Here is a 13,314-nt window from a genome sequence, read left to right as displayed (position 1 = left end):
TTATATAAGAAAAATTATCTCTTGTTATTCTATGAAGTGTAGTAGCTAATGAAGATTAATTTTACGAAGTATTAGAGCAAAAGAGAATTAAAAAATTAAAAAGATCTAAATAAGATTGTTCGTGTGGCTTAATTATCTCAATTCTGGTACACCACTTGTTACATTCTAACTAATTAGCGCTAAACAATAACTTGCAAATATTAAAGATATTAACACCTTAATATTAACACCTAAAGGTTTTCAGGAAATTTTATAATATTTGATTATTGTATATCTAGTCATTGATTGATAAAATTTCTTGTATAAGCATAGATCGAGGTTGACGTCATACGCAGATTGCATTACAGGCATCGTTTTAATTTATTTTATGGCTAGAATCATTTGAATATTATACGAATAATTATTTACATTCGAACGATTAATAAATCACGTACCTATAAAAGATATATTATGAAAAAGACGTGACGAAACAAAAAAATATTGGAAATTCCGTTGTCATTAGATCAATTATTTTTGCAATGATTTTTATTTCCATGTAATTACATATGAAATGGGTAATTCATTAACATCTCCTCGAATCGAATATAATTCGTTACACTTCACAACGATTCAAATAATGGACGGGAAATATATAATAACTTTCCTGTCCTTGCGTTAAAATAGTACTGTACAAATCAGATGATACAGGAAATACCCAAAAAACCCAATTACATCCACATTGCATGACAGCACACTTGCAATGGATTTTTGTGATTTCAATGTCACAGACAATGACACAACTAATCAGAACACGTTCGAGGCTATAGACATTGAAATTACCGCGTGTTTAATACGTTTAAAGCATAAATCTAAATTTCACGCGATTATTTCTTTGTACATTGTGAAACTCTTAAATTATCTTAATCGAATAAATAATCCTAATGTAATAAAACATCTTGAAATAGACCTAGATATCTGAAACAGAAACTCGAAGGATAAGAAATCCTAAAAGGTACTAATCCTAAAATAACAAACTCCTAAATAATAAACAAGTGATAAAACCTGTTATAAATAATAAACCTTACCTGGAATAATCAAATCCTAACTAATCGAAAATAAAATAAGGCAAGCAATTCTTAATCTTTCAAGTAATTTTTCCGAAAACACAGAAAGATAGAGAAATTAAAAAGACGCAGCACAAATTGCAGCACAATGAAAGTTTCAGAGCGATGAATACGATCGTATTAAACTAAATAATTTTCAAAAGTGAAATTACACTGAAACGTATATCGATGATATTTGTCATTTCTACGATCTGTTTCGCTTGATCGTGCTTCTTTTCTGATGTAAATTCAATTTATAATACGAACTAAGTTTCCTTTATTATTATTAGTCCTGCGTCTTTTTAATTCGTCACTTCTTTTATTTCAGAACAATGACGGGCTCCAAGATGCTGTTCGGATGTTTGGCGTTAATTGCTTTTCTGCATCCATTAGTTCACGTTTGTACTTCGAGTAGTACAGCTCAAGGTTTGTACTTCGAGTTGTCTTTTTCCATGCACTTCAAATTCCAATACGATCTGGTCACGTGGCCTTCGTACAATTTCGAAATTTTACCTGTTTGGTAATCGTCAATGAAAAAAGAAGTTATGCGTGACCTCAACACATTGAAACAATTTTTATGATTTTTTATTTGCCGGTTGGTCAGCAAGTTAATGGAAAAATTTCACTTAACTATTCGCGTTAATTTCTTCGGTTTAACTTTTGGGAAATGCTTCGTTAGCTTCGGGAATATTCCAACGATTCGTTTTACGTACAAAATAAGCATGATAAATATTACATCACGGTAATGAAAACTATTGGCGTAATACCTAAGATAAAGATGCAGAGACATTCTTAGAATTTCTAATGACACCTTTATAGATTTCTCGTTTAATATCGCTACTACATTTGAATCACTTTTACCTAACGGTGTCACATAGTCTCGTTGGAAATTTGTCAGATTCCTTAAAATGATCACTGAAAATTTTCCTAAATTTCCAAGAATTTATTTATCACGAGGTAAAGAAAATGTGTATTAGAAAGATGAGATCGAAGGTTTACCATTTTTTCAATTATGGCGAACGCAATATGTAATCAATGAAAATTTTATATTTTCACGTTGAAAGTTTCTTCAGATAATTATTATCCAGATGATGACTAACTCTTACGAATTAATGCGTGTCTGTAGGATAATCCGGTAGACTTGATCCGCTTTTTATATCGAAAGTTGAGCAATCGGTGACGCGTTCTTATACACCGAACCGCGAAAAGCAAAATTTCATATGATCTCACCAATTTCGGATGTCAGTCAAATCAGTCAAATCAGTCAAATAATAAGTTCGCGTTAATATACACGTTCGATTTTTGAAAAGCTTGTTCAATTTAATAAGAGTCTTGGTAACAGGCTTATGTTTTTAGACCTAATTGGTTGTTTTCATTTACAAGTACCTCGTGTTAAAGTACTCATAAAATGACATTAAAATCAGAAAACTAATAACTGAAAGATTATCATTTTTCCTCTGTGGTAGTTTACATATAACATAATGCAACTAACATGTCACGATTAATGCAAAATAAATAAATTACTAATATAGACATTTTTTTAGTAATTTGTATAATCGTGAAACGAATTGGACTTTCTAAAGGCAAATATTAAAGGAAACATGGAATTGATGCCAAATCTATCACAAATATTATTTATACTACTTATTTGCGCAGTTTGAAGCGAATCAAATTGATGAAGGTTTCTTTGTTACATGTTAATTTACATTTTAAAAGACATAACAGGCACGCTAATTAGTTTGCTTAAGATACTTTCGAGATACCAAGTTAGACGCGTTTCCATGAAATCATATCAATTTTACGATGATATTTTTCTATCAAGCATGCAATTATAACCGTATCGTTGATTGGTGCATACAATTATCCATGTACATTCGTCTTTCCGAGTACCGCGCTTCAATATTGCTAATTTCAAATTCGTACATTAATGTTCGTAAATGCTTGAAAATGCTATATAACTGTATCAGCTTCTGTTAAAAGCATTTTATAGTAAAATCTCTATAAATTTGTAATATTTTTTAGACAATTTGAATTCATTATATTATACATCATACATTCTAGTCATTTCTAATTAAGTTACTTTTGCGATGTTTAATTATATTTTATGTATATCCTTATAACTCTCTATGTTACGGCGCGTACGATGGTCCGTGCGCCGTCTGAAGCTTTATACTATATACTGATCTACTACATACTATATGCTATAAACTGAATCCTTTGACGTAATCTTAATAGCTTGAAGGAATCTCTAACCCTGTAAGTGTTTTCGGTTTATGGATGGTCCTTAGAACAATACTTAGGTTTATTGCGCACTCTTACAAATAACGGAGAAAGCGGATAGTTATTTTTCCAATAAACAATGTCACCTACGAGCCACGTTGGTAGGAGGCTTCCTCCTCCTATCTTCGTTCATTAACGTTGGCTATAATCAATGGGCACCCTCACTTTCCTAACGAAAAGTGTGAACAACGAATCCGCGTTCTTCGTTCAGAAAGCACACCCACACTGAGATTTCCTCTCGTGGCGGCACACGAGAACGCAAATCTCACCACTCGAAACCAACTAGTGTCGGACGACGGCAGCGCAGTGGTTAGCGCCATAGAGTACAAACGTTCGGATCCCGGGTTCAAATCCCGGCGCCTCATACTTTTCCAAAGTCCGATGTTTCTTCCACGACATCTAAATAAGAAGGAAATACAGCAGTACTACACCCCGGCAAGCGACATCTACAGCCAGCAGCCTACAATTATCACGGATATATGAAGGAAGACGGAGGAAAAGAAGAAAAATAGTGTGTTTCGTCCAGAGCCTGCTAGTGGACTCATCAGTAAGGCTTACCTAGCAGGCTCATGCCTTAGACACAATGGAAGGAGGGGGAAACAAAGCTATGTACATGGCAGAGACATTGAAGACGGATTCCTCCCTCCCACGGCCGGACACTGTATCCAAGGCCGGTCGGATCTCCTACCCTCTCTTGCGACGTATCCCAGTGGAGCGGCCCCACTCTTAATCTAGTTTGGTGGGAAAGGTTCGCGTACACACCGTGTGTAAGAACTATTAAAAACCACATAGTGTATCGCGACTACCTTTCTACTACTTAACCCAAGTCCTATATTATCAGTCTTAGGTCCGAGGCGGCTCCTGTCACGTAAAGTTGGTACTTGGGTGGTAGTAAGAAGGCTGAGTCGTAACCCAACTACTTATTTTCCTTTATAAAACTTTATTATAAACACTTACAAAATAACACCGAACCGGAGAATAGGGGTTGTATGAGTACAGCAACTAGAAGAGGAACAAGAACTGCCCGAGCTGGGTGAAGTCTCGGTTTATATACGTTTTGGTTTTAGGATGTTGAGGGGCTAGGTGTAGGTTATGATGTAGAAAAGTGTCCGAAGGTCGGGGGTCCATATCCTATCTCTGATGTGGACGGAGGTGCGTCACAGCCTTGGTGTATGCTATGATGATAAGGTGGTGATGTGTCCAAAAGTGTCCGAAGGTCGGGTGTCGATGTATTATCACTGATGTAGGTTGAGATGTGATTGATGTCACATACCCCCCTCTTTAGATTGATTTTGGTCCTCCAAAATCTTAGTGTTTCCTCAGTATGGAGCGATGGAATTGGACTCTGACTGGTTCGACTTGTACTTGTTCTTCTTCGTCGTGGTATATGCTTTTGCTATTTCAACCTGTGAAGGTTGTTGGCTGGTTAAATTTCGACTACGATTAATAGGGATAATTTGCTAAGTTTGACGAAATAGCGCAGTATCACGTGTTGAATCTTTTGTAGACTTTCTAACAGCCTGTGATATAGAATGAGTTAGTGGTCTTTGAGTAATGGTTTTATACTATCTTGTTGTTTCTTTATAGTTTGATTGTTATCCAGTTGTTCCTTTGATACTTGCATTTCTTTGTTTTGTTTAGCAACTTCTAAAGCCTTTTCAGCATCTACAACTGGTTCTTTTTCCATGCATGTAATTTCTTCTTCAACCAGTACAACTGTGCTTTCCTCTATAGTTCGTGTTTTTGTGTCATTTAGTAAACTTTTCAATTCAATTTCCACAGTATTTGGAGCTTTAGATACCGACTGACTGTCATCTTCTGCATTTTCAATGCCCCAATCATCAAAGATATCCTGAATGACACTTCTTTTGTTAGTTATGCGCACTTTATCTGCTTCACTTATAGATTTATTCCTTCCTTCTGTATTAGCAACATGTATAAGTACGACAATTTTATTATGAATAATTTTCTTTTCTACATTAATTTTATGTGAACTATCAAAAGATCAATCTTGCCATTTCCATTTGTTGTTTCTTGTTATTCTTTTCTTTAATATCAATGTCATCTGCAGTTTCTAGATCACTAATTACTCCTGAGGTAATAGGAGTTATAGAATCGTTTCTTGTCTTTGTATGATTTAATATGTCATAATTGTATTTCTGGCTACAATTTTCAGAAACTTCTTGAGCCACAATTTCTGTTGAAATTACTTCTATAATTGTTCTATCACTTTCTCGTGCTTAACCTATCGAATTAAATTCTTCATTTACAATTTCAGCGTTCTTCATTCCTTTTTGTTCTGCAGAAACATTTTTTTTTCTTCATTGGAATTTACAACAGCATCCTTTTCATGTACAGTTAAAACAATATTTTTTCCGTACTTTCATTCATATCATTAATATATAGTAGTTTCTACAGTCAGTACCATTACTTCTGAACTACTATCAACTAGTTTAGACAAATCTGTGTCTGTATCCGTGAGATGCAATGTTTGGGCTTTATCATCAAAAGTTTCACCAAGTGTTTTAATTAATGCTTGACACTGAGCATTAGTAACACTAACTGTATCTATATTTAACACTGTACAAACGTTGTGTTTCTCAATGTTTTGTTCACCCTCATTTGTATTAAATATTTCAACATCGTTCGTACTTTCTTTATCTAAAGATGTGTCACCTGCATATCTTGAATGATCTCCAATCTCAGTTGTATTCTCTGCTTGCTCTTCTTGAAATTTCTCATCTTTTTTTTTTTTTATATTGATCATCAATTTGTGGGTCCTTATTTATTATTTCTTGTTCTACTTCATTAATCGCAGCGTTCTTTATGCTCTCTGTCTCATTACTTTCCTTACTTTAAAAATTTTTTTTTGTTTTTATTTAAATCTGTTACATCACATTTATTTACTACTAAACCATCTTGAATTGTATTATCTGTACATTCCTGTGACTTATTTTTTTTTTTTTGATTTTCTGGAATATCATGCACATTCTTTATAATATCAGTCGTTGATTCTGATATTAATGAAGAAGATACATCTACTTTTATCGATGATTCTACTTTATTAATGTCACTGTGCACTTCATCTAGTTGTTCCATAGTAAAACATCAAGATTGTTACAACTACTTAAGAAGTCCTGGATTGTTATTTAAATATTTACTGCACTTTTCCATCAATGTAACCCTTTATGGCAGTTTGACATTCTACAGAACACCAATGCTGTATCAGTTTATATTTTTCTTCATCATGAAGTTTTATTATATCACCTAATTCTTCCTGATGTTTTTTTTTCTTTTTTTTCAATTCTCAAATAAGAGTGTGTTTTCTATGTGAATCTTTTAATTCTTGGTTCGCCTCGAGTAAGCGATTATTAACATCTTTGGAAAGTTTTTGGACGTTTTCCAGTTCTTTTCTAAGAAAATTATTTTGTTCGTTCATATCTTTTACTTTACCTTCAATTTCTACCCTACGCAATATTTCAAATTTATTTTCATTGACAAGGATCATTTTTCTTATTTTTCAAAATCCAGTTTCAATTTATTAGTTTCTTCTTCATATTTATATCCAAAATCACCCACTTTTTCATATTCACCCTTTAGTTCGTCTAGTTCACATTGAAGGGCATATTATTTGTCCTTGTGGTTCAAGAACTACATTTTATCTCTTTTGCATCTTTAGCTCCAGCTTCACGTTCCTCCATTGAATTACTAACACATGAATTAAGTTTGGCCTTTTTTTTTTGTTCCAGCAAGTCAACTTCATATTTGTGACTTATGTTATTTCTTCTAATTTTATTGTTAGTTCTTCAATTTGTATTCCAAAAGATTGAACTCTTTTTACGTGCGTGTGTTTTTTTTTTTTTTGTAACTCGTCGAGTTGCAATTCTAATTTTTGCACTTCCTCCTTCATGTCCTCTATGTGCTTCTCGAACTCTTGTGTCGTCCTGTCTTTGTCGGAACATTCTACTTGAAGATCAGCGAGTTGATGCTCGGGATCGTAATTCAATTTTTGGTCGTTAGCAGTAATAAGCTCACGTAACTTCACTTTTGAACTTGATCTTGTTTGGTCTTGATTGTGTTTTCGTGGTGCTTGTGGTGTTCTAAAAGTAATCGTCACGTTGCTTGCATTTTTAGTGCACATTGATACACTGCACTCTGCACAGGCAATGCTTTTGTTGTCATGAAATCTCTCTAACTTTTCAGTAACAAAACCTTTTATTTTATTATTTAATTTTGGATCATGCGCCCCTGGTGGAGATACATTATGTGTTCTCTTTACCTTTATTATGCACACGTTTTCCTTTTGCTCTCAATTTTTCGATCATCTTGTGCTGTTCTATATATTGTGTTCTTATGTTCTTCGCATATAAATCCTGTCGATTGATTTTATCTTTCAGTTGAGGTACATGTTTAATTCTTTACCTGTGATTATGATGAACAACCTCAGCGTATTTCCTTTCTCTCTCTTTTTTTTCTTTTTTTATGGATTTCTTGATAATCTTTTAGAAGTTGCTCGTTATATTTGGAAAGCTTTCTCACTTCGTCTTCAGCTGTTTCCTAACGGGATTTTTCTTCTTCAAGTTTTTCTGTAATCATTTTTTCTAAACTTCTCCATTTATTCTGTTCTTCTTCGACTAATTCATTACGTTTCGGTATCTGGCTATCTTTTCCTTTAAAACATTTAATTTTATCAGAGAGTTCTCCTATTTTCAAACTTGCTTCATTTAAGTTAACTTTATGAATTTCCGATTGATGCTTTAATATTTGATGTAAGTCTTCTATTGCTGTTTCACGTTCTTTCAACTGTTCATTAAATTCGTTGTTTAGCATATCCACTCGAGAAATTTCGAGTTCTTGAGCATCGTTTCTTCTTTTAGAAATTTGGCTTATTTTCTCTCGCCTGCTGCTACATGTTGCTGTCATTTTATCAACTTCTTTCTTCTTTTTTTTCTTTTTTTTTTGTTTAACTTAAAATCTTGATTTAAGGTTTGTGTTTCACTATATTATTTATTATTATTAACTAGTTCAACATTATTTTCAGTAGATTTTTTTTCGCGTGATTTTTATACTTATTTAAATAGTTTAACATGAGCAAATGCATCGTACGTCAGATATACCATTTTTAATAAATTGTCGCCTTTACAACTCGAGTTACCTCTGAACGAGTCGCATGATTGATCAATAAGCCATGAGTAATTATGCAAATTCAGTTTTTTTTCATCTATTTATTTGAATATTATAACAAAGACTTTACATTGAATATTTTATTAAAATTGTAAGTTTTTCATAAACGCTTCAAAAGCCACAGTCTATTGATCAACTCCTCTATCCTTTTTCTTTCTCCTCACTAAAATAGATAAATTCCTAATGTAGTTTGTGGATAATATTTTTTTTTTTCTAAAGCAAATCACATTTATCATCTGATATATTTTTTGAAATAATTTCTGTCTGTACATTTTCTTCTTTTCCCTTACTCCTCTTTCTCTTTCTAATGAATTCTTTTTATTCCGTAAAATAGTTTTTGTATATTCAATTTTGTTAAGTGCAATCCTTATTTCTGATAACTTACTTTTGTTAGATAATTCTTGTGAATCTTCTACTACATCTTCCATATCATTTTGAGTGCGGCTTCTACCTTCAGTAAATTTAATATCTTGAACCGTATCATTAATTTCAATAGCTCTTTCGGTATCAAGTAAATCGCACTTATTATTCAATATACCTTTTGAATTGACTTCTGTCTCTGTAGTTTCTTCTTTTGTATCTTCTTCGAGTTTTCTTTGTTCTTCTAATCCACCCTTCTCATTTTGTAGGATCTTCCTTGTATCTTCATCTTTTTTAACTTCGACTTTATCCGATCTCCTAGGTCTGCCTCTATGTTTCGCTTCATCAGTTGCTATTACACCCGTTACTGCATTATCATTTTCTACAGATTTATACCTATCGCTATCACTAGCTGTGTTCGTTAAAAGAACTTCCCTTCGTTGACGAGTATCAGTTGTTTCGTTTTCACTATCTGAAATTGATTTTTGTTTAACACCTCTTTTTTCTTCTTTGGCATATTTATTTTCTACATTTTCCGATGCCTTTTGTTTATTAATTATTTCACACTTGTCTTCGATTAATTTCGTCTTTAAAGCGCTTCGCAAAATTTTATTTGTGTTTGATTGTCTGGTTTGATTATAAACAATTTCTTCAAATTTTGGCGAAGTAGCAGGCTTTGCAGCAACATTATAACGACTGCTCCGTTTACTACTATCTAACATAGATGGAGATGGATTCTTGTCATCTTTATTCTCTAAAGACTTCTCTTGTCTATTAGCATCTAAATTTCTCGACATAAGATCTGCTGAAGTTTTTGATTCTGTAGTGTCACACGCATTTTTCGCTGTCATCATTTGGTCTTCTTCTATAAGCAAATGTTCATTATTGTAAGCATTATCTCTTGCTTTTTGTATGGATTCTAATGATATATTTTGTTCAACGTTGTCTATTGATTTTGTATCATTTTCAGCAGTTGATTTACTAACTGCTTCTAATTCCTTCGTTTCAATTTGGTTTTTTTTATTTGTATCGCCGTCCAAAATATTTCTCATTGAAATATTATCCTTCTTGTTATGATCTTTTTCTGCTTCTCCTAAACTTTTACTTTTTTTGTCAAACCATTCTTGTAAATTTTGAGTATCTTGTGACGAAGATGGTGACAAATCATTATACAATACTGCAATATCTTCTTTCCTTCGTTTCACAGACTCTTTCTGGTATTCTGTTGAGCTATTGACATCAAACATTAAGTCTGTTTTAATGAAAATATAATCCTGTGAAGCGGTGTTAATTGATACTTTCTTTTCATAAGAATTTTCTACATTAGACTGCAATTCTTTTGAAAATTCTTTCAAAACCATTTCTTCATTTCCTACAGTAACGTCTGTTTTCTCCAAGCTTTTGTTCAAATTATTAGAAACTAAACTACCCTGATAACTCCGACTAGTCGCTGCTTTAATAGTCTCCTTTAACAGTTTTCTTAACTTGATTTCGTTCTGCTTCTGCATAGCGTCTAGTATGGCCCGAATACTTGGATCCACACCAGTAGCCATAGGGCTAACAGAAGATGTGTCTTCTGATTTTTTGCTCATAGTGGTTATTGTACTGTTGTTGGAGTCTGTACTAGCGAAGCTACTGCGACGAGTACGATAATATTTAAAAGAATCCAGTTCTTTACCTGAATATTCTTCTTTTTGTGACCAATTTCAGTTTTGGTGATGACCGTAGTCCGCTTTCCGTAGAAGTCGTTTTCACGTAAAGTGAGCTGATCTGCAGAAGTCCGCTGATCCCTCAATCGTCAATGATGCACGTATGCCGAAATGCGTAATTTCGTTTTCTTGAAGTTGATGGATCCTGGCACGGATCGCCAAAATGTCACGTAAAGTTGGTACTTGGGTTGCGAGAGAAAAGAAAGCTGAGTCGTAGCCCAACTATTAATTCTCTTTTATCGAACTTTATTATGACTTTGGCACTTACAGTAGAATAACGTTGAACAGAGAAAGAACAGAGAAACAAGAACAGCAACTAGAACGAGAACTCCCCGGGCTGGGTGAAGTCTCGGCTTATATACACCCTGGCTTGGGGATGTTGGGGGGTTTGGTGTGGATTCCAAGGAGTCCGAAAGTCGGGGTTGGGGCCTTATCTCTGATGGGGACTAAGATGCGTCGCGGCGTTGGCGTCCGACAGTCGGGAGTCGATGTCTCTTCTCTGAGAGGTAATTGGTGTCACACGGTCAACGGGACGAACTCTCCATCTAACAAAGGCATTAAGTAATCCTATAGCTCTCCTTAAAAGAAAGATTTGTAGCGGCACATGGCAGTAAACATTCCAACGGTTTCTGTCCCGTAGCTCGCCACACGCAGATCCTATTCTCCGGGCAGGATGTTTACCAGATGTCGACGCGTCTCCACAGTACGCGATCGGCTAGCCCGAGTACCGTCATAAACACTAATATCTAGTTACCTAAAATCCTTCAACAGATACACAGTCTTTGTCCCAGTTACGGGAAGACAGGAGAGACCTATTTTTCCACGAACGACGTCTCCCACTAGCAACCCTCCCTCAAGGGCGGCTAGCATCCTTTTCTAACTACCGATATGGAGATTGGCCAATTAGCAGCAACGTCAATTTCCCTTACTTTCCGAACGTAGGATGTCCCCGACGAATCCGATGATCTCGTGTCCTTAGACACATCCCGTCATATTTTTCCTCTGGGGTATCACCGGGTCGGAAAATCTCTCTCTCTTGCGGTCTCATCGACAAAAAAGGATTAACTCCTTACGGTCAGCGAATATTAACACAGAATCCGACTTAGATTTTTTGCGAGTGCGTACGACTACCGTCCCGTTGTCCGCGGATTCGTTATTGAACCTAGGATCATTGTCATTAGTCTCTCGAATATCTAATAACCACGGTTACTTGTCTGGTTCTATGGTAATCGTATTTGCACTAGTCAATGTCTTCTCTATTGCATAACGACAACGTGTAACCCAAACGAAGATTCGTTTCACGCCCCTAACCCTAATTCTAATGTAAACCCGACGTATATATATATATAAATAAATAAGTAATTATAAATTAATATTACCTATTATTAATAATAATTTAATTATATATCTCAAGATAATAAAATATTTATAATTTATATTAATTTTTATATATAAATATTTAATTATATATAATACATTTTTTTCAATTTAAAGTTAAAATATTTATATTTATATTTTAATTTTTTTATAAAATTAAATGTATGTATAAAGATTTTAAAATTAATATATTTAAAATTAATAATTATATATTAATATATACTTATATACAAGATAATTCAATTTTTATCAATTTTATTAAAAAATTTTATTTTATTACGTTAAATATTTATAAATTATTTTAATTTAATTATCTAATTAAATTATTATTAATTAATTATAATAGCAATATTTATAATAGTATTGTTAATTTTTTATTTTTATATTTTAAAATATATATATAATGTACGTATCCATTATGTATTTCCAATGTACGTACAGCAGATACGCACAGGAAAAACCAGCGAGACTAATAATAAAATCAATGAATTAGAAAAAAAGAGCTATAGACAAATATCTTATAATATACCGTGGCATAATCTGCAATTTATTATAAAATAATTGATTCGAGCAGTATCAATTATAAAAGAAGATGGCTGAATATGATAGACACTGTCGAATACTAATCAAATATAATCATTTAGTTAATCTTTAAGATTTAAGTTAAGATACATCTTTGAGGAATCAATAAGTGTCTCGCTAATAGCCTAATAGATCTCTGGATAGATCAAACGAAGAAATACCTAACCGCGATTACAGCCAATTGGTACATATTATTCGATACATAATTAATATTTGTATCACGTACAGCGATGCAAGTGGTATTGAAGAAAATAGCCATTTTATGTTACAACTATAACGAGTGAATTTACTCGTTTAACTTGAGAGGAATTAAAAAGGTACCTGACTTTTAAATAAGCATTAAATAAGAAATTTAAATATCGCAGACGGTGATGTAGGTGTTATTCAAGAAAAGAGAACATTTTATTTTGTAATTAGCACGAGTAAATGAACGAATATCGATAATATAATATAATGATTAATATGAATTTTATCTGGCTGATTATTTAAATACCATAACATATTTCACAGTAACGTCATCGACTGCCGTTAGGCTCTTTTCCCTTTTTGTTCAAACTAATTGATAGTCGAAAACTAGTATCAAGGAGGTGTGAATTTAGTCTTAGTTTGTAGAAACTATTAAAATGATAAAAATGGATACCGTATTAAATCGTCGAAGGCGCCAATTTACGATAAAAATTAAGAAATTGTTCAATTTGATTTTACAATGGAAAACCCCTCCTTTGCTATGTCAAGAGATC

At 33.3% G+C, this 13,314-nt stretch overlaps 1 protein-coding gene across 1 annotated transcript; it reads right to left on the bottom strand.

Moving 5' to 3' along the window:
- Nucleotides 1-8,130: 8,130 nt before the first annotated feature.
- Nucleotides 8,131-10,186, bottom strand: LOC126876612 (cylicin-1-like). Its single transcript, XM_050639524.1, has 2 exons — nt 9,085-10,186; nt 8,131-8,997 (listed from the first exon to the last, which is right to left on the bottom strand). Exons 1-2 carry the CDS (start codon nt 10,151-10,153, stop codon nt 8,672-8,674), a joined length of 1,395 nt encoding a protein of 464 aa, XP_050495481.1. The 5' UTR covers nt 10,154-10,186; the 3' UTR covers nt 8,131-8,671.
- Nucleotides 10,187-13,314: the final 3,128 nt, after the last annotated feature.

The sequence above is a fragment of the Bombus huntii genome, unplaced genomic scaffold (genome assembly GCF_024542735.1).
Source record: "Bombus huntii isolate Logan2020A unplaced genomic scaffold, iyBomHunt1.1 ctg00000086.1, whole genome shotgun sequence".
Classification (NCBI taxonomy): Eukaryota; Metazoa; Arthropoda; class Insecta; order Hymenoptera; family Apidae; genus Bombus; species Bombus huntii.
The sequence above is the reverse complement of the archived record's forward strand: the minus strand, read 5'-3'. Positions and strand labels throughout refer to the sequence as shown.

Coding starts and splice junctions, on each gene's coding strand:
- LOC126876612 (XM_050639524.1), bottom strand. CDS start 10,153: ATGTTTGATGTCAATAGCTCAACAGAATACCAGAAAGAGTCTGTGAAA. Junction 8,998..9,084: donor GACAGAAGTCAATTCAAAAG/GTATATTGAATA, acceptor AATTTACTGAAG/GTAGAAGCCGCACTCAAAAT.